Source organism: Ornithorhynchus anatinus, chromosome 1 (genome assembly GCF_004115215.2).
Source record: "Ornithorhynchus anatinus isolate Pmale09 chromosome 1, mOrnAna1.pri.v4, whole genome shotgun sequence".
Taxonomy (NCBI): domain Eukaryota; kingdom Metazoa; phylum Chordata; class Mammalia; order Monotremata; family Ornithorhynchidae; genus Ornithorhynchus; species Ornithorhynchus anatinus.
In genome coordinates, this window is record NC_041728.1 from 185,733,173 (window position 1) to 185,754,383 (window position 21,211).

A 21,211-nucleotide genomic window follows, 5' to 3' on the forward strand; every position below is an offset into this window, starting at 1 on the left:
TAGTAAGTACCTGGAAGAGTACAATACAACAATAAACATTCCCTGCCCTTAATGAGCTTTCAGTCTAGAGGGGGAGACAGACAATAATAATAAGTAAATTACAGATATGTACATAGGTGCTGTGGGGCTGGAAAGGGGGAATGAATGAAGGGAGCAAGTCAGGGTGACGCATAAGGGAGAGGAAAAAGAGGAAAAGAGGGTTTAGTCAGGGAAGACCTCTTGGAAGAGATGTGCCTTTAATAAGGCTTGAAATGGGGAGAGAGCAATTGCCTGTCACATATGAGGAGGGAGACGGTTCCAGGCCAGAGTTAGGATGTGGGCGAGAGGTTGGAGGCAAGATAGACAAGATCGAGGTACAGTGAGAAGGTTGACATTAGAGGAGTAAGGTGTGTGGGCTGGTTTGTAGGAGGAGCGAAGAGAGGTGAGGTAGGAGGCGGCAAGGTAACTGAGTGCTTTAAAGCCAATGGTGAGGAGTTTTTGTTTGATGCAAAAGTGGAAGGGCAACCACTGGAATTTATTGAGCAGTAGGGAAACATATCCTGAACGTTTTTGTAGGAAAATGATTGGGGCAGCAGAGTGAAGTATGGACTATAGTGGGGAAAGACAGGAAGCAGGGAGTCAGCGAGGACACTGATTCAGTAATCAAGGTGAGATAGGATAAGTGATTGGATTAACATGGTAGCAGTTTGGATGGAGAAGAAAGGGCAGATTTTAGTGATGTCGGGAAGGTAGAATCGACAGGATTTAGTGATGGATTGAATATGTGGTTGAAAGAGAGAGAGGAATCATGGATAACACCAAGGTTAAGGGCTTGTGAGACAGAAAGGGTGGTGGTGCCATCTACAGTAATGGGAAAGTTAGGGGGAGGAAAGGGTTTGAGTGGGAAGATTAGAAGTTCAGTTTTAGACAAATTAAGTTTGAGGTGATGGGAGGACATCCAAATAGAGATGTCTTGAAGGCTCTGATCTTTTCTGTTTGCGCTGGGGTTGGGGGTGGGAGGGTGGTGGGTATTTGTTAAGCTCTTACTATGTGCATGTTAACTCTTACTATGTGCCAAGCACTGAACTAAGCGCTGGGGTAGAAACAAGATAAATCAAGTTGGACACAGTCCATGTCCCATGAGGAACTTGCAGTCTTAAACCTTGTTTTACAGATGAGGCAAGTTAGGCTCAGAGAAGTTAAGTGACTTGCCTAAGGTCACATAGCAGACAAGTAGCAGAGTCAGGATTAGAACGCAGGTCCTTTGGAATCCCAGGCCTGGGATCTTTCCACTAGGCCATGCTGCTTCACCTGCCTACTCCCTAGACCCCACGTCTCATCCATTCCCCCGGACCCGCCCACATAATGGTTACAGTATGGGCCTAGGAGCCGAAAGATCATGGGATATAATTCCTGCTCTGTGACTTGTCTGATGTGTGACCTTGGGCAAGTCACTTCACTTTTCTGGGCCTCAGTTACTGAATCTGTAAAATGAGGAACGAGACTGTGATCCGCATGTGGGACAGGGATTGTGTCCAACCCTATTTGCTTGTATCCACCCCAGCGCTTAGTACAGTGCCTGGACCACAGTAAGCACTTAACGAAGACCACAATTATTCATTCAATCTTATTTTTTAAGCGCTTATTGTGTGCAGAGCACTGTACTAAGCACTTGAGAAAGTACAATAAAATAGTAAAGATTATTATTACTCCCCCCATACACTCCCGTGACCCCGCCCAACCCACGCCTCGGGTCTTTCCCCTCGCCCCGCTCCTAACTCCGTACCCCTATTGTTGTATTATACTTTCCTAAGCGCTTAGTACAGTGTTTTGCACACAGTAAGCGCTCAATAAATACGATTGAATGAACGAACACCTCGCCTCACCCACTCCCCTGGCCCCACCCCTCCCCTCGCCCCCTACCCCGTCTCGTCTACTCCCCTGTCCCCGCTCTGTACCCCGCCTCGCTCACACCCCTGACCTCAGGCCCCGCCCCCTCTCCCTGCTCCTCCTGCCCACGCTAGCCACCCTCACTTCCCGCTTTGGCCGCTGGAGGGCAGCAGATTCCGAGGCCTGCCAGGTCAGGCCAGGCCAGCGCAGGGCAGGAATAACAATAATAATAATAATAATAATAATTATTATATAATATTATTATTATTATTATGGTATTTGTTAAGCGTATACTATGTGGCTGCACTCTTCTAAAGGCTGGCGTAGATACAAGGTAATCAGGTTATCTAACGCGGGCTCACAGTCTTAATCCCCATTTTCCAGATGAGGTAACTGAGGCACAGAGAAGTGAAGTGACTTGCCCAAGGTCACGCAGCAGACAAGTAGCGGAGCCTGGATTAGAACCCACATGCTCTGATTTCCAAGCCCGCGCCCTTGCCACTAGGCCACGCTGTCAGTGCCGGGAGGGGTTAGGGGCTGCCGGGAGCGGGCTAGGGGAGTCGGCTTGGTCTGGGGCTTTGCTGGAAGGAGCCTGGGGCTACCGGGCCTCCTAGTGGGGAGGGGGAGGAGGAGAAGGAGGGACGGAGTAGCCTGGAGTTGCGGAAAAAGGGGGGTGTCCATTCCCCGGCGCGGGGACGCCCACTGACCGCCCGGCCGGCCCCGCGGCCTCTCGCCCCCATGGGCGGCTTGTTGCGGCGGCCCGAGCCGTCCACGGCCGTCTAATTCATTCATTCATTCCATAGTATTTATTGAGCGCTTACTATGTGCAGAGCACTGTACTAAGCGCTTGGAATGTACAATTCGGCAACAGGCCTAATAATAATAATAATGTTGGTATTTGTTATGCGCTTACTATGTGCAGAGCACTGTTCTAAGCGCTGGGGTAGATACAGGGTAATCAGGTTGTCCCACGTGAGGCTCACAGTCTTCATACCCATTTTACAGACGAGGTAACTGAGGCACCGAAAAGTTAAGTGACTTGCCCATAGTCACACAGCTGACAAGTGGCGGAGCAGGGATTCGATCCCATTACCTCTAAGTGTTTAATATGTGCAAAGCACTGTCCTAAGCACTGGGGTAGATACAAGGTAATCAGCGTGTCCCACATAGGGCTCACAGGCTTCACACCCATTTTACAGATGGGGGAACTGAGGTCCAGAGAAGTTAAGTGATTTGCCCAAAGTCACACAGCTGACAAAAGGCTGAATCGGGATTAGAACCCACGACCTCTGACTCCCAAGCCCAGAATCCTTCCACTAAGTCACGCTGTTTCTCCATGCTTCTCCTAATGGGGGTAGGTCTCACCAGCCGCAGCATCGACTGACCTCTTGGAGCCAGGGCACTGTACTGGCCACCTACTGGGGCATCTCCAGCGAGCGGAGCTCTGTACTGGCCGCCTATCGTGTGCAGAGCGCTGTGCTGGGCTCCTACTGTGTTCAGAGCGTGGTGCCGGGTTCCTACTGTGCGCAGAACCCTGGACGATCAGTGGAGCTCTTCCCTCAGAGCGGTTCTGGGCCCGCAGCTGGAGAGACATCCGCGTGACGGGCCCAGGTGGCCCGTGGTGGATCTCCCAGTCGATCCTGGGCTCTTGCGGGCTCCCATTTCGCCCGGAGAAACTGCGCGGCCAGCCGTGGAAGCGGCCCCGGGCCCCAGCCCTGACCCCCCGCCACCCCTCGGGGTCAGCCGGCCAGCAGACCCCGCAAGGAGAGGGACAGCTCCAAGGAGGCAGGAGCGCCGGGAGAGGCTCTGAAGCTTAGCTATCCAAGCGGCCGATTAGTAACTCCCCGAGCGCAATGGCCGGCCAGACAGCGGCGCGGCTCTACCATTTGTGCAAACCATCGCGCCTATCACTACTGATCGACTTTACCAGAGCCCCAGCCCGAAGGCCAAGGCTGCGCGGGGCTCAGGAGAACGGGGAATTGACCTCTTCTGAAAGCCGATTTTGGTTCCCCACACTTCCTGCCCCCATGACCCTCCAACCGGCGGCCCTTCCCTTACTTTCATTCTGTCTGCCTCTGGGCCGGTCTGGCTGTTTGCCTCTGCTTTCTGGTCCATCTGTCTGTCTGCCTGTGGGTCAGCCTGACTCCCACCCTCTGCTTTCTGGTCCATCCGTCTGTCCGCCCGTGGATCAGCCTGACTGCCCGCCTCTGCTTTCTAGTCCATCTTTCTATAGATCAGTCTGATTGTCTTCCTCTGCTTTCTGGACTGTCTGCCTGCCTGTGGCTTGGTCTAATTGTCCTCTTCTGCTTTCCAGCCTGTCAGTCTGTCTGCCTATGGTTCAGTCTGACTGCCTGCCTCTGCTTTCCAGTCTGTGTGTGTGTCTGTGGGTCAGTGTGACTGTCCAGCTCTGCTTTCCAAACTGACACATGAGCGCTCAGGGTCACACAACCCGAGAGGTGGGTGGTGTTGGTCAAGGAAGGCCTCCTGGTAGTAATAGGGTGTCAGGAGGCATTGAAGGCAGGGAGACCTGGGTCTGGCAGATTTGGTGGTGTTGGGGGTAATCAGGGAAGGCCTCCTGGATGATTTGGGTTTCAGGGGGTGGCAAAGAGAGGGAGAGCTGTGGTCTAGAGGGGTTGAAGGTATTGGGGTTAAGATCTCCTGGAAAAGGTGGTTTCAGGAGGTGGTGAAGGCATGGAGAGCTGGGGTCTCCTGGGTTTAGGGGTGTTGAGGGCAATCAATCATATTTATTGAGTGCTTACCTTGTGCAGAGAGTACAAGTACAATATTCATTCATTCATTCAATAGTGTTTATTGAGCGCTTACTATGTGCAGAGCACTGTACTAAGCACTTGGAATGTACAAATCGATAGCAGATAGAGACAGTCCCTTCCCTTTGATGGGCTTACAGTCTAATCGGGGGAGACAGACAGACAAGAACAATAGCAATAAATAAAATCGAGGGGATGAACATCTCATTAAAACAATAGCAAATAAATAGAATCAAGGTGATGTACATCTCATTAGCAAAATAAATAGGGTAAAGAAAATATATACAGTTGAGCAGGCGAGTACAGTGCTGAGGGGATGGGAAGGGAGAGGGAGAGGAGCAGAGAGAAAGGAGGGAAAAGAGGGCTTAGCTGAGGAGAGGTGAAGGGGGAGTAGAGGGAGCAGAGGGAAAAGGGGAGCTCAGTGTGGGAAGGCATCTTGGAGGAGGTGAGCTTTAAGTAGGGTTTTGAAGAGAGGAAGAGAATTAGTTTGGTGGAGGTGAGGAGGGAGGGAATTCCACGACCGCCGGGAGGACGTGGCCCAGGGGTCGATGGTGGGATAGGCGAGAACGGGGGATGGTGAGGAGGTGGGCGGCAGAGGAGCGGAGCGTGTGAGGTGGGCAGTGGAAAGAGAGAAGGGAGGAGAGGTAGGAGGGGGCAAGATGATGGAGAGCCTTGAAGCCCAGAGTGAGAAGTTTTTGTTTTGTGTGGAGGTTGATAGGCAACCACTGGAGGTTTTTAAGAAGGGGAGTGACATGCCCAAAGGGTTTCTGCAGGAAGATGAGCCGGGCAGCGGAGTGAAGAATAGATGGAGCCGGGAGAGGGAGGAGGAAGGGAGATCAGAGAGAAGGCTGACACAGTAATCTAGCCGGGATATTACGAGAGCCCCCTGTAACAGTAAGATAGCCATTTGGGTGGAGAGGAGAGGGCAGATCTTGGCGACATTATAAAGGTGAGACCGGCAGGTTTTGGTGACGGACCGGATGTGTGGGGTGAACGAGAGAGCCGAGTCAAAGATGACACCGAGGTCACGGGCCTGAGAGATGGGAAGGATGGTCGTACCATCCACGGTGATAGGGAAGTCAGGAAGAGGACAGGGCTTGGGAGGGAAGATGAGGAGCTCAGTTTGGTCATGTTGAGTTTTAGGTGGCGGGCACACATCCAGGTAAAGACGTCTTGGAGGCAGGAGGAGATACGAGCCTGAAGGGAAGGGGAGAGGACGGGGCAGAAATGTAGATCTGTGTGTCATCTGCATAGAGACGATAGTTGAAGCCGTGAGAGCAAATGAGTTCACTGAGGGAGTGAGTGTAGATGGAGAACAGAAGAGGGCCAATAACTGACCCTTGAGGAACCCCAACAGTTAGAGGATGGGAGGAGGAGGAGGAGCCTGTGAAGGAGACCGAGAATGACCCGCCAGAGAGATAAGAGGAGAACCAGGAGAGGACGGAGTCCATGAAGCCAAGGTGAGATAAGGTATGGAGGAGAAGGAGACACTATAACAGAGTTGGTATTCATTCATTCATTCATTCATCCATTCATTCATTCAAATGTATTTACTGATTGCTTACTGTGTGCAGGGCCCTGTACTAAGCATTTGGAAAGGACAGCAATAATGAGAGATAATTCCTGCCCACCACGGGCTTATAGCCTGGGGGGGGGGCGGGGGAGAGAGCTATCAATACAAGTAAAACAGGCATCAATAAAAATAAATAAGAAGTATAGATATATAAATATATATACATAAATGTTGTGGGTGGGGGGAGGGAAGACGAGCAAGAGTAGCGAGTCAAAGTAACATGGAAAGGAGTGGGAGCAGAGGAAACGTGGGGCTTAGTTTGGGAAGGCCTCTTGAAGGAGGTGTGCCTTCAGTAGGGCTTGGAAGAGGCGGGGAAGAGTGATTGGTGAATTTGAGGAAGGAGGGCGGACCAGGCCAGAGGCAGGACGTGGGCCAGAGGTCGACGGCAAGACAGGCAAGATGGGAGCACAGTGAGAAAGCACCAGAGGAGCCAATATGTGGGTTGGGATGTGGAAGGAGAGAAGGGAGATGAGGTAGGAGGGGGCAAGGTGATGGAGAGCTTTAAAACCAGTAGTGAGGAGTTTCTGTTTGATACGGAGGTGGATAGGCAACCACTGGAGATTTTTGAGGAGGGGGGTGACATGCCCAGAGTGGAGAAGCAGCGTGGCTCAGTGGAAAGAGCATGGGCTTTGGAGTCAGGGCTCATGAGTTCGAATCCCAGCTCTGCCACTTGTTGGCTGTGTGACTGTGGGCAAGTCACTTAACTTCTCTGTGCCTCAGTTCCCTCATCTGTAAAATGGGGATTAAGACTGTGAGCCCCACGTGGGACAACCTGATTCCCCTATGTCTACCCCAGCGCTTAGAACAGTGCTCGGCACATAGTAAGCACTTAACAAATACCAACATTATTATTATTATTTCTGTAAAAAGATAATCCGAGCAGTAGAGTGAAGTATGGACTGAAGTGGTAAGAGTCAGGAGGTTGGGAGATCAGAAAGGAGGCTGATGCAGTAATCTAGGCAGGATAGGAGGAGTGATTGTACTAATGTGGTAGTGGTTTGGATGGAGAAAAAAGGGCGGATCTTGGCGATGTGAATTTACAACTGACAGGATTTGGTGACAAATTGGATATGTGGGTTGAATGAGAGAGCCGAGTCAAGGGTGACACCAAGATTGCGGGATTGTGAGACAGGACGATGGTTGTGCCATCTACAGTAACGGGAAAGTTCGGGGCAGGACAGGGTTGGTAGTTGAAGCCGTGGGAGTGAATGAGTTCTCCAAGGGAGTCAGTTAGATGGAGAATAGAAGGGGACCAAGAACTGAACCTAGATATGGTCTCTGTCCACAAAGAGCTTATAGTCTAGAGGGGGAGACAGACATTAATTATAGGTGAATTTATGTATTAATATCTGTCTCCCCCCCTAGGCTGTACTCCGCACAAAATAAGCATTCAATAAATATGATTGGTTGATTGATAAATATATAAATTTCGGATTTGTACATAAGTGCTGTGAGAGTAAGGAGGAGTTACAAAAAAGGGTGCAAATCCAAGTGCATGAGTGATGCAGAAGAGAATGGAAGAAAAGGAATTGAGGTTTATTCAGGGAGGGCCTCATGGAGGAGATGTGCTTTTAATAAGGTTTTGAAGGTGAGGAGAGTGAGCAACTGTCGGCTGTGAAGAGGGAGGGCGTTTCAGGTCAGAGGAAGGACGTGGGTGAGAGGTTGGCAGTGAGATAGGCGAGATCGAGGTACAATGAATAGGTTGGCATCAGAGGAGCGAAATGTGCGGGCTGGGTTGTAGTAGGAAAGCAACGAGGTAAGGGGTGCAGGTGGGGGGTGGTGGGGGCAAAGGTTATTGAAGGCTTTAAAGCCGATTGTGAGGAGTTTCTGTTTGATGAGGAGGTGGTCGGGCAACCACTGGAGGTCCTTGAGGAGTGGGGAAACGTGGACTGAGGTTTTTGTAGAAGTTGATGATCCGGGCATCAGAGTGAAGTATGGCCTGGAGTGGAGAGAAACGGGAGGTTGTTGCAGTAATCCAGGCGGGGTAGGATAAATGGTTGTATTAACGTGGTAGCAGTTTGGATGGTGAGGAAAGGGTGAATTTTGGCGATGTTGTGAAGTTGAATCAACAGGGTTTGGTCATAGTCTGAATATGTGGGTTGAATGAGAGAAATGAATTGAGGACAATGCTAAACTTATGGTCTTGTAAGACAGTGGTGCTGTCTACAGTGATGAGAAAATCAGGGGGAGGATAGAGTTTGGTTGGGAAGATGAAGAGTTCTGTTTTGGACATGTTAAGTTTGAGGTGTCACTAGGACACCCAAGTAGGAGATGTCCTGAAGGCAGTAGGAAATGTGAGACTGCAGAGAAGAAGAGAGATCAGGGATGGAGATGTAGATTTGGAAATCATCCACATAGGAATGGGAGTTGAAGCCATGGGAACAAATGAATTCTCCAAGGAACGGGTGTAGATGGAGAATAGAAGGGGATCCCGAATTGAGATTTGAGGGACACCCACAGTTAGGGGGTGGAAGGCAGAGGAAGAGCCCAAGAAAAATAGTGAGAATGAGTGGCTAGAGAGAAAGGAGAACCAGGAGAGGACAGTATCAGTGAATCCAAGGTTGGATAACATTTCCAGAAGAAGGCATCTGTCGTCAGTGTTGAAGGCATCTGAGAAGTCAAGGAGGCTTAGGTTGGAGTAGAGGCTGTTGGATTAGGAAAGAAGAAGATCAATCATTGGTGACATTTGAGAGATCAGTTTTCGTGGAGTGAAGGGGGCAGAAGCTAGATGGGAGGGGGTCAAGGACAGAAATGGAGGAGAGGAAGTGGAGGCAGTGGGTGTAGACAATTCGCCCAAGGATTTTGGAGAGCAAAGGTAGGAGGGAAATGGGTTAATAAGTGGAGGGAGCCTTGGAGTCAAGAAAGGTTTATGGGGTTCGTTGTTTTTTTTCTGGATAAGGGCAACATAAGCATGTTTTAAAGTAGTGGGGAAGAAGTCATTGGCGGGTGAGCAGTTGAAGATGGCAGTCAGGGAGGGAAGAAGGGAGTGAGCAAGCACTTTGGTAAGGTGCAAAGAGATGGGGTCGGAGGTGCAGGTGGAAGGGGTGGATTTGGGGTGGATTTTGGGAGGAGGCAGGAGATCTCCTTTAGCGATAGTGCTTTCCCAGCCGGGAAAGATGGGAGAGTTAAAGAAGGGGCGGGAGGAGGGAGAAACTGGAGAGGACCAGAGATTTAGGGAGACATGATGGTTTCAAGAGCTTAGTACAGTGCTCTGCACACAGTAAGCGCTTAATAAATGCGATCGAATGAATGAATGAATTTTCTCAACAAAGTAGATGACCAGATCATTAGGGGCAAGAGATGTGGGAAGCAGGAAGGACAAGGAGAGGTTGAGGATGGAGTTCAACGCCCGGAGAGGGCAATGGACATGGGAGTCAATAAGGATGGAGAAGTAATGTGAGAAGCATTAGTCAGAGGTCATGGCTCAGACACTTGTCAGCTATATGACTTTGGGCCAGTCACTTCACTTCTCTGGGCCTCAGTTACGCCATCTGGAAAATGGGGATTAAGACTGTGAGCCCCAAAGGTGACAACCTGGTCACCTTGTATCCTCCCCAGCGCTTAGAACAGTGCTTGGCACATAGTAAGCCCTTAACAAATACCATCATGATTATTCATGTGGCGGGGCAGGGGAATCAGGGACGGCCGCCTGGAGAGGGTGGGTTTCAGGAGACGGGGAAAGCTGGGAGTCTGGCGAGTTTGGGGGTGTCGGGGTGGGAAGCTGAGCGGTGCGGGAGAGTCCAGGCGGGGATGGTGAGGGTTTCCTGGCTCGGTCTCTCGGTCTCGGTGGGTCGGTCCCTCTCAGGAATCTCCCCTCCCGACCCCTTCCCGCTGCCGCAGCGGGCCCCCCGCCCCCTCCTCCGGCCCCGGACCCCGCCCCTCGGCCGGCCGTCACCCAATCCGAGAGCGGGGGCTGCAGGCCGGACCCGCCAGGCAGCCAATCGGGCGGCGGGGCGGGGCCCGAGGTCGGGCTGAAGTGCGGGGGTGGGGGGCGAGTGGGGGCGGGGGTGTGAGGAGGGGGCTCGCGGGGGCCGCTGCGGGGGGAGGAGCCGCGCTGCGGGGCCGGCGGGGACCTGCGGGGGTCCCGGAGCCGGGAGGGGGAGGGGCGCGGGGGCGGGGATGCGGAGCGGCGGCGACCGGAGAGGCCCGGGAGACGGCGCGGGGGGCGCGGAGAGGCCGCACCGGACCGGACCCCGCCCCGGGACCCCGCCACCGCACCGCGGCCGGTCTCCCCCGGAGCCGCTCCTTTTTGACCTCGGCTTTTTCCTGATCTCCTGATCTCGGATCGTACGCCGCTCCCCTCGCTCCCCCCGCCCCCGCCCCGCAGCGGGGTCGGGGGTCGGGGGTCGGGGGTCGGGGTGGAGGATCCCATCGTCCTCCCGCCGCGTTTGGGGCCGAGGGCCGCCGGGGTCCGGGGCCTCCTCCCTCCCCGTCCCTTCGGCCGCCATCGCCGCCGGCCCCCTCCCCGGTGGGGCCCGGTGGGGCCCGGTGGGGCCCGGTGGGGCCCGGTGGCCCCCGCGAGCGATGCAGGGCCCCTCGGCCGCCTGGATCGTCTGCCCCCTCCCCGGCCGCCCCCCGCTCCCCCTCCCCCCGGCCGCACCCCCGGGACCCCAGGGCTGAGGCTCCGCCCGCCGCCCCCTCCCTCCTTTTCTCCCTCCCTCCCCGCCCCCTCCCCCCGGCGAGGGGGTAAGGCGGATCGCAGCGTGCGCGGCTCCCAGTCGCTCCCAGTCCGTCTGCTGGGAGAGGAAGGCGTCCGCGCCCGCCCCGCGGGACCCACCCCGCAGGCCCGACCCCCCGCAGCCCGGACCCCCCGCGACCCCCAGACCCGCTGCCCGGCTCCCCGCAACGCAGCCCGGCCCCCCGGCCCCGTAGTCCGGCTTCGGGACCCCGCAGCGACGACGCCCCGCAGCCCCACGCGTCCCGAGGGGGTCCCGCGCGACGCTTAGCCCCCGGCCCCGCTCCGGCCCGAGTCCGGCGTGAAGCGGGGCGGCGGCGGACCCCGCCCGCCCCCGGGCCCGCGCCGACTTCAGCGTCCCGCCCGAGCCCCCCGCCCACCGGGACCCTGCCGGCGCCGCCCCCGGCTGCCGCCCCCCGGCTCAGGACGGGGGCCCCGAGGTGTCCCGCGGCTCAGGGCCCCGGGCCGCCCTCGACGGGAGACCCCAGCCTGGTCCCGCTGCTCGGCCCGCCGGGCCGCCGACCCCCGGCGCTACCCCCCGGGGGGCAAGGCGACGACGAGGACGAGGAAGAAGACGAGGAGGAGGAGGAGGAGGCGGCGGCGGCGGAGGAGGGCCGGGAGGCCGCGGGGGGCATGTCTCGGCCCAGCAGCGTGAGCCCCCCCGGCCTCGGGAACCCCCTCCGCGGGGGCGCGGAGCTCCGCTCGGCCTGGGCCGAGGCCGAGTCCCGGGCCAACGGGTTCCCCTGCCCGCCGGGGCCGGGACCGGGCCCGGGCCCGGCCCCCGCCGCCGCCGCCGCCGCCGTCGGCCCCGCGGGGGCTCAGCGAGCCGGCCCCCGCAGCCCCCACAGCCGGCGGGGTGTCCGGCGGGGTGGGGGCGGGGGGCGGGGCGGAGGGTTCCTCTCCAAGCCGGCCTGGCAGGGCCACGGTGAGGGCGGCGGCCGCGGGAGCCGCCGCAGCTACCGGCGGGGCCCGTCCGGGGGGTCGTCCGGGGGCTCGTCCGGGGGCCCGGCCGGGGGTCGGGGCCCGGCGGCGAGGCCGGCCCGGGTCCGGGCGGCGAGGGGCGGCCTTGGTCCGCGGAGCCGGGGCCGGGCGGCCCGCGGGGCCGGCGGCGGGCGGGGGCCGGGGGAGCCGAGCCCGGGGGCCCCGACGGGGCGGGGGGCGGCGAGGACGCGGACTCGCGCGGGAGCCCCGCGGGCCCGGGGGCGGCGCCGTCGACCCACGCGCGCTGCTGCCGGGGCCTGGCGCACATCTTCCGCTCCAAGAAGTTCCGCTCGGAGAAGCTGGAGCGGCTGTACCAGCGCTACTTCTTCCGACTGAACCAGAGCAGCTTGACCATGCTGGCCGGGGCCCTGGCCGTCGTGGGCCTCGTGCTGCTGGGCCTACACGCCGCCCGCGGGCGCGACCACCTGCCCTTCGCCGCCGTCCTGGCCGGCGCCGTGGTCGCCGTGCTGGTCCTGGCCGTGCTGTGCAACCGGGCGGACTTCCACCAGGACCAGCTGGGCCTGGCCTGCTACGCGCTCATGGCCGTGCTGCTGGCCGTGCAGGCGGCCGGGATCCTCCTGCCGCCGCCGCCGCCGCACAGCGCGTCGGACGGGCTCTGGTGGACCGTGTTCTGCGTCTACACCGTCTACACCCTCCTGCCCGTCCGCATGCGGGCCGCCGTGCTCAGCGGACTCCTGCTCTCCGCCATCCACCTGGGCCTCGCCCTGCGCGCCCGCGCCCACGACCGGGCCCTGCTCCGGCAGGTAAGGCAGCGGCGCCGCTCCGGAGAGGGACGTTGGCGAGGGGAGAGAGAGATCCTCCTGGCGGGGTGGGGTCGGGGATCGGGGGTCGGGGGTCGGGGGGTGGGGGGAGATCCTCGGAAGGGGAGAGATTCTGAGCGGGACGGATGCTCCGGGGGAAAGAGCACGGGCTCGGGAGTCAGAGTTCGCGGGTTCTAATCCCATCTCCGCCACTGATCAGCTCTGTGACTTTGGGCAAGTCACTTGATTTCTCTGTGCCTCAGTTAACCCGTCGGGAAAAGGGGGATGAAGACTGGGAGCCCCACGTGGGACAACCTCCTTACCTTGTATTCATTCATTCATTCAATCGTATTTATCTCCCCCAGCGCTTAGAACAGTGCTCGGCACACAGTAAGCACTTAACAAATACCATCATTATTACCAGCGTGGCTCAGTGGAAAGAGCACAGGCTTGGGAATCAGAGATCATGGGTTTGAATCCCGGCTCTGACACTTGTCAGCTGTGTGACTATGGGCAAGTCACTTCACTTCTCTGTGCCTCAATTACCTCACCTGTAAAATGGGGATTAAGACTGTGAGCCTCATGCGCGACAACCTGATTACCCTGTATCTACCCCAGCGCTTAGAACAGTGCTCTGCACATAATTAGTGCTTAACAAATACCCACATTTTAATTACCAGTTCTTAGAACAGTGCTTTGCACATAATAAGCGTTTAACAAATACCATCATCTTCATCATTATCATGATTATTATTATTAAGGGTGCCCTTCCGTGGGAGGGGGAGGAGATGCTCGAGGGAGGAGAGGCGCCCCCTTGTAGGGAGGGAGAAGCTATGGGGCGGGTCACCGCTGGGTGGGAGGGAGATGCTCTGGAGTTTGGCGGGAAGAGGGCTAGGATCGGGAACCGGAAGCGAGGCCCTCCATGTCCCACCTCCCCGGACACTTGAAAAGGCCGTTCGGACGCCTAGGCTGTCTAGCCCAGCCCTGGGTGTTGGGGCGGGGTGTGTGTTGGGTGGAGAGGGTTGGGGGGGGCTCCTGGCTTCTTCGTTCTTCCCCTCGCCCCGGGCTCGAGGGTTCGGTCCCTGTTGATTCTTTTCCGCCAGACCTGAGGGGCGGCGAGGGGGGAGGGAGAGGGAGAAGATGGAGAGGAAGAAGGTGGGGAAGGGAGACAGCAACCTCTCGCTTCCCCTTCCTCCCCCTATCGTTCTGGTCGGAAGACGGCGTTATGAGGAGCGGGATGCGTCTGGGGGCGGGGCAGAGGGTTCTCGTCCACCACTGTGCAGGGAGGAAGGGTCCTGGGTTGGAAAGGGGGTTGTCTCGCCAGGGTTGGGCCGGAGGGACCCCTCCCGGCCGGTGAGAGGGTGTCGGTTGACCGTTTCTAGGGTTAGGGAGAGTCTGGGGGTGGGGGTCTCAGGCACCGCGTTGGGGGAGGGGGCTTGATGGGGACACTCACGGTTAGGTCCTGAAGTATCCCGAAGCATTTATAGACGCCTCCGCCCCAGCTCCGAGTAGCCTGCTGAACCGCCGCCCCCTACGCCATGACACTCATCAGAACTTCCCAGCCTCTCGCGTCCACCTCAGCCTTCTGGCGGAGAACCAAGAAGGGCAGTGGGGTTGGGGGCCAAGGTCAGACAACCTTGTCGGACCTGGCACAGAGAGAGGTACTGCCAAGTTTGGCGTCTTCACCCACTTCCAGCTTGCCCCCCTGAAACCTGAAGGAGCCTCAATGGGGCTTGGGGAGAAATCTCTGGGCGCCCCTGCCCCATCTCCAACCTACCCACCCCTCCACCCCCTGCGAGGCTGAGACAGGGGATTGACACTCCATCCCCACACAGAGAGGTCGAGTCAGCCCCGGGCCCCCCACCCTCAGGGACCTGGGCACGGTAGCCATGGTTCCACCATTGGGATCCCTCCCTTCCCTACCACCACCCCCCATAAATAGCCCTAAAGCATCTGCCGAGCACATTCCTGTCAAGTGTGGGTAGCCTGAAGATGCGGGAACCGGTTGCCTGGGCAACCTCATTTTGTTTGACTGACTGTATCCCTCGCTGCTGCATTCAGACCCGAACGCGGAGAACTATGTACACCCCCAGGCAGAAGGGCCAGCGGGCCTGGGGTGGGCTTTGTAGAAGAATCCTGGAGGCGGGGTGGAGGGACCGGGCAGCCCGCACCCCCCAGCCTAAACCGCGGCGTGGACCTCCAGGCCCGGCTGCCCCCGACAACGTTAGGCCGGGTGGGGAGGGGCTCTTGGCCGTCCCACCTTTCTACCTCCCCCGCGGACCGCACCCCTCCTGCCGGATCTCGGAGACCGGTGTCCTCGAGGGCCTATATAGGCTCATCTCCGGAGAGAGCGAAAAGGAACGGGGTGCGATGGAGTGAGGGGGTGAGGGCGCGAGAGGTGCGGGGTGTGGGTGCAGGTGAAGGGGCGGGAAGGGAGTGATGGGATGGGAGAGCACGTGAGGGCAGGGGTGTGAAGGGGTGTAATGGGGGTGGGGTGTGTGAGAGTCGGGAGGGGAAAGGTGGGCGGAGCGGGGTGTTCGGAGTGGGGGCTTTGATGGAGTAGGGGTGGAGGGGTTTGGGGGAGCTGCACCCCTGGAACTCCAGGGGCTCCGGCCCCTCGTGCTGAGAGTCGTGGACTGGGGCCTCCAGACCAGGATCATGGGAGCTCCTGGGAGCTGGATTGCCGGAGGCTGATGTCTGCTGTCCCTTTCACCAAACCGGTCAGCCCCCTGTCCAGTCGGTCCCCTGCATGGTCAGTCCCCTGCATGGCCCTATATGCTGGGAAGAACTGTAAAATGGGTGCTTTTCTAGACACCCATTTTGTGGTTAGAGATGAACCATCCCACACTGCTGACTCTCCCCTCTCCAGCCCTGACTCTCCCCAGTGACCCAGCACGGACCAGCCCACACCTCTTATCCCCCCCCCCCACCCCCCATCCCTGACTCTCCCCCAGTGATCCAGCACAGCTCCCAACCAATCTCAGGGAAGAGGTTTTGGGGGTGGGGGGAGACGAGACGCTGACAGTTTTCCCAAAATCTCAGCAGCAGAAGTATGGTTGAAGACCTGGTGGTGGGGAGGAGGAGGAGGAGAAGAAGACCTCCCCTTGCCCTCCTCCGTCAGCCCCTGTCCCGTTCTGTGGGTGGCCTGCCCATCCCGGCAGGGGGTGCCATCTCCCTGGAGGGGTGTGCGTGTGAGTGTTGGGGGGCGTGTCTCAGTAATGTGACTGTGGGTCTGTGTATGAGTGGGTAGCAGGAGGCTGTGAAGGGGGGTGTACTGTAGGGTCGGGTGGCAGGTCGGGTGGCAGGTGACAGCCGTGCCCCCTCAGCCTTGCAGCCCTTGCCCTCGACTTGGCGCCCTGTCCTTGCCCTCCGCATGGTGCCTTGGGTGCAGATACAGTACATCGTGCCACCTCCCCTCCGGACCGAACAGGGTCCCAGTAGGCCCCGCCCCTCCCGGCCATTCTGGGCTCCTGGGCCTCTTAGCCACCGGCGGGGAAAGGGGGCGGCGGCTTGTTCCGAAATCGGACCGGGAGACAGCGCCCGAGGCCGGCAGGACTGCCCCTTGCCCCCGCCCCGCCCATCCCCCTCCCCCCTCGTGGGAACTGGCCGAATATTCGGCCGCTGGGGCTCTGAGGCCGCCCCCGCGGGCCCTCCGTCTGCCTGCCAGCCTGCCAGCCTCCTAACGGGCAGGGACTCTCACACGGACAATTTCTTCCGCCGCTAACGCCGCCGCCGCACTAGGCGCCCGGAGCCCCCACCCTGTTCCACCAGACCCGGGGCCACCGGGCGGCCGGACACGGCGAGCTTCGGGCCGGGGCCATCCTCTGCCTGGAGACCCGGTTCTGCTCGGCAGCTCCCCGGGCCCTGCACGGAGCCCAGCCGGTTCTGTGAATGATCATAGAGAAGCAGCGTAGGCTGGAGGACGGATCCCAGGCCTAGGATGCAGAGAAACTAGGTTCCAATCCCGGTTCGATCACCTATCTGCTGTGTGACCTTGAGCAAGTCACTTCACTTCTCTGGGCTTCAGTTACCTCATCTGTAAAATGGGGATTAAGCGTGGGAGACTCATGTGGGCCAGGGACTATGTCCAACCTGATTTATTTAATAATAACAATAATGGTATTTGTTAAGCGCTTGCAAGTACCAAGCACCGTTCTAAGCGCTGGCGTAGATACAAGGTAATCAGGTTGTCCCACATGGGGCTCACAGTGTTAATCCTCATTTTACAAATGAGGTAACTGAGGCTCAGATCAATTAAGTGGCTTGCCCAAGATCACACAGCAGACAAGTGGCTGAGCCAGGATTAGAGCCCATGGCCTCTGACTCCCAAGCCCGTGCTCTTTCCACTAAGCCACGCTACTTGAATCTACCCCAGGGCTTAGAACAGTGCTTGGCACAAAGTAAGGGCTTAACAAGTATCATAAGGTATTACTATTATTATTTCTGGTTTTCCGGGAGAGTGGGGAGTCGGGGATGTCAAGCCAGCTCACTGGTGACAGCGTAACATGATGGCTTGGGACCGCCTGGCTGAGAGTTGGGCTTCAGACCCCTCTTTCAGACCCAGACCTGCGAAGTTTGGGAATGCGGGCGGGACCGCGGGGAGCAAAATCAAGGGAAAGGATTGGAGCTGGCGGGGGGCAGCCTCTCCCTCGACCGGCCGATGCCCTGAGAACCGCCGGGGGAAAGAGGGAGGGGGCGGAGGGCAACTCTGCCCTGGGACTCGGGTGAAGTTGGGGAAGGCCCAGGCCCGAGTCCGCTTCAAGGTTGCTTTGCGTCCCCTCCCCCATCGTGGAGCCCCGAGGGGGAGGGCGATCCTTTCCGGGGGTGGGGGGCTTGGGTCCACAAACTCGGAGCGGCCCAGCCGGCCTCCCCGGCCCCTCGGTGGCTATCAGTCAATCAGTGGGATTGATGGAGCACTTACTCTGTGAAGAGCACCGTACTAAGCATTTGTGTATGACCTTGGGCAAGCCACTTCTCTGTGCCTCAGTTACCTCATCTGTAAAATGGGGATTAAGACTGTGAGCCCCACCTGATTACCTTGTATCTACTCCAGCGCTTAGAACAGTGCTTGGCACATAGTAAATGCTTAACAAATACCATTATGATTATTATTATTTGGGAGAGAACAATACGACGCAGTTGGCAGACACTTCTCGCCCCCGGCGGCTATCGGGGTGGCAACAGGGGCAGGGGCCCCCCTGCGGGCCAGGCTGAGGTGGGCCAGGCAGAGGGGATCGCGGCCGGATCCCCCGGGATTCCGGCCGTTGCCAGATCCGGTCCGAGCGGAAAGATAGGCGCCCCCCGCCCCCACCGACCGGGCTGAAGGAAGGGGCGGCGGGCGGCGGGGAGAGGCCGGACCAGAACCGGAGTGGCCCGAGGACTGGACCCGCAGAGACCGGGACCTCGCGGGGGACTCGGGGGGTCTGGAGGACGCGAGCCACCGCCATTTGGGGTGAGGGAGGTGGGGGACATCGGGCCGGGCTCCTGCCCCGCGTCCGGAGCCCGCTTAGGCCTTCTTCCCTCCCGCCCGTCCCCGGGGTCTCCTGGCTGGGCGGCGGCAAAGGCGCTGCGAAAGGCTCCCGGCCCGCAACTCCCCCTCCTTCCCAAATAGAACGCGCGGGCGGGGGCGAGGCTGCGGGAGAGGGGGCCCCAGGGGTCAAAGTTCTCCCTTTTCCCTCCTGCCACCCAGGAAACCCTACAACTCCCCCCCGCCCCCACCGCAGCCCCGGTCCCCGCCGCCTGCAGAGCCCAGCCCGGACTAGCCCGGCACGAGGGTCTTGGCTGCCCCCGATCCGGGGACCCAGGCGGGCGGCGGGAAGAACCCCCAACCCGGCCACGGCCCCTCCTCCGAGCCCCAGTGACCGGTTCGTAGCGGGGCGGGGGCGCTTAACAGGCCGGCCCTGCCCCTTGCCGGGACTGGAGGAGAGGACTGCCCGGAGGAGGGAGCCGACCCTCGGACCGACCTCGCCCCTGCCCCCGCGGTTCTCCCCCCATCTGTCGAAATCTCCTCGACCCGAGCTTGTGTCCCCGAGAATGAAGGGCTAGGGGTCACTGGATTGGCGGGGAGGGGCAAATGCCCACAGCGTCCCCCTCCCCTCCTTCATCATAAAAACTGCGGTATCAGTTAAATGCTTACTATGTGCCCAACACTATAGTGGATACCTGCTAAGCCGGCTGGGCACAGTCCCTGTCCGACACTGGGCTCCCAAAGTAAGTCAGAGGAATAACACGAATTGAATCCCCATTTTATGGATGAGGAAACGGAGGCACAGAGAAACTACGTAAATTGCCCAAGGTCACATAGCAGGGAGGTGGCAAAGTAGGGATTAGAACCCAGGGCCTCTGGTTCCCAGAACTGCGCTCTATCTCCTGGGCCATCCTGCTTCTACCTTCCCTCCTCCCATTTCCCTTTCCTTACTTCCCCTTCTTTAGTACGAGTAACAATAATCATTAATTATTATTTGGCATTGTGAGGTATTTGTTAAACATTTCCTAAGGGTCAAGCATTGCACTAAGCAGTGGGGTAGAGACAAGAGGGTTTGGTCGGACACAGTCCCTGTCCCACCCGGCCTCACCGTTCCTTCCCCGCCCCCTCCCCACCGTTCCCGCTCCCGCTCCCGCTCCGGGTCCTCCCCCGCCCTTCGCAGAAGGTAATTACACTAATCAGGTCACCGGTGTGTGGGAACGATCCCCAGGGCGGGCGAGCGGGGACGGCGCCCCACGTGTGCTCTGCCGCCTAAAGGCACGTGGGTGCGCAGGTGTCCGTGTGTGTGTCCGTGTGTGTGTGCATACGTATGCGCGCCCGCACGTGTGCGTGGGTCTTTTCTGTCCATCCCCGCCTCACACCGGGGCCCGTCGATAAAGGAGTCGGCTGGTCTGGCCGCATGGGCTGGATCTGTCCGTAATTGAGTGGGTGGGCCTTCCGCGTTAGCGCCAAACCGAGCTCACTCCCGAAAGGGGGCTCCGGTGGCCTGGGAGGAACGCAATGGGGGACTCTGGTGTTAGGGGTGGGGTGGGGAATACAACGTGAGGCTCTGGTGCCTGGGGGAATGGTGTGGGCGAGGGCTCAGGTGTCCGGGAGGGCAGTGGGGGGCTTTTATATCCCAGCGGGGCAATGGGTACGCTGGTGTCCTCGGGGTAGCAGTGGGTGTTGATATATAGGGGTTCAGAGGACACGCTGTTGTCCAGGAGGGTTGGAGTTCTATGTAGGGAGATTGGCAGGGTTTTGGTGTCTGTAGGGGTCAAAGAGGACTCTGATGTGTGGGAGTGTCGGGGGGCTCTGTTGTTGGAGGGTGTTGGGGGTCTCTGATGTCCTGGGTGACAAACAAGGTGGCTCTGATATGGGGAATGGTTGGGGGATTTGATGTGGGGATATCGGGGGGATTTGATGTTGGGAGACTTGCGGGGGGGGGGGGGTGATCTGATGTGGAGGTTTGGCAGGCTGGTGAAGGGGGAGTCAAGAGGCTCTGATGTTAGGGGAGTTGAGGGACTGTGATGTGGGGATGTTAGGGGTCTCTAGTGTATTGAGGGTTGTCCTCTGTCCCAGGACTCCCATGGGGTAGAGGTCAGTTAGTCATTTATTGAGTGCTTACTGTGTGCAGAGCACTTTACTAAGTGCTTGGGAGAGTACAGCATACAATATATCAGACACATTCTCTGTCCACAATGATCTTATAGTCTAGAGGGGGAGACAGACATTCATATCAATAAGTAAAAATACAGACATAAGTGCTGTGGAGCTGGAAGGGGGATGACTAAAGGGAGCAAGTGGGAGAAGAGGAAAATAGGGCTTAGGCAGGGAAGGCTTCTTGAAGGAGATGTACCTTCAATAAGGTTTTGAAGTGGGGAAGAGTAATTGTCCGTTGGATAAGAAGGAGGGCGTTCCAGCCCAGAGGTGGGACATGGGTGAGAGGTCGGAGGCAAAATAGAGAAGCAGCATGGCTCAGTGGAAAGAGCCTGGGCTTGGGAGTCAGAGGTCATGGGTTCGAATCCCGGTTCTGCCACTTGTCAGCTGTGTGACTATGGGCCAGTCACTTCACTTCTCTGTGCCTCAGTTACCTCATCTGTAAAATGGGGATTAACTGTGAGCCTCACCTTAGAACAGTGCTCGGCACATAGTAAGCGCTTAACAAATACCAACATTATTATTAGAGGAGCCAAATATGCTGGCTTGGTTGTAGTAGGACAGTAGCAAGGTGAGGTAGGAGGGGCAAGGTGATTGAGAGCTTTAAAACTGATAGTAAGGAGTTTTGGTTTGATGCAGAGGTGGATGGACAACCACTGGAGTTTCTTGAGAAGTGGGGAAACATGGCCTGATTGTCTTTGTAGAAAAATTTATTCATTCAATCGTATTTATTGAGCACTTACTGTGTGCAGAGCATTGTACTAAGTGCTTGGGAGAGTACAATATAACAATAAACAGACATAGTCCCCAACCACAATAAGCTTACAGTCTAACTGGGGAGACAGACATTAATATAAATAAACTACAAATATATACATAAGTGCTGTGGGACTGGGAGGGGGGATGAATAAAGGGAGTGAGTCAGGGTGACGCAGAAGGGAGAGGGAAAAGCAGAAAGAA

The 21,211-nt window shown here is 57.9% G+C and overlaps 1 protein-coding gene across 1 annotated transcript in view; it reads left to right on the plus strand.

Moving 5' to 3' along the window:
* Positions 1-11,291: 11,291 nt before the first annotated feature.
* ADCY5 (adenylate cyclase 5) overlaps positions 11,292-21,211 on the plus strand; it is a 63,036-nt gene continuing 53,116 nt past the window's right edge. The window contains exons 1-2 of the mRNA XM_039910054.1: positions 11,292-11,651; positions 12,014-12,630. Of these exons, the coding sequence (XP_039765988.1) occupies positions 11,519-11,651; positions 12,014-12,630 (750 nt within the window). The 5' untranslated portion in view covers positions 11,292-11,518. The remainder of the gene's footprint in view (positions 11,652-12,013; positions 12,631-21,211) is intronic.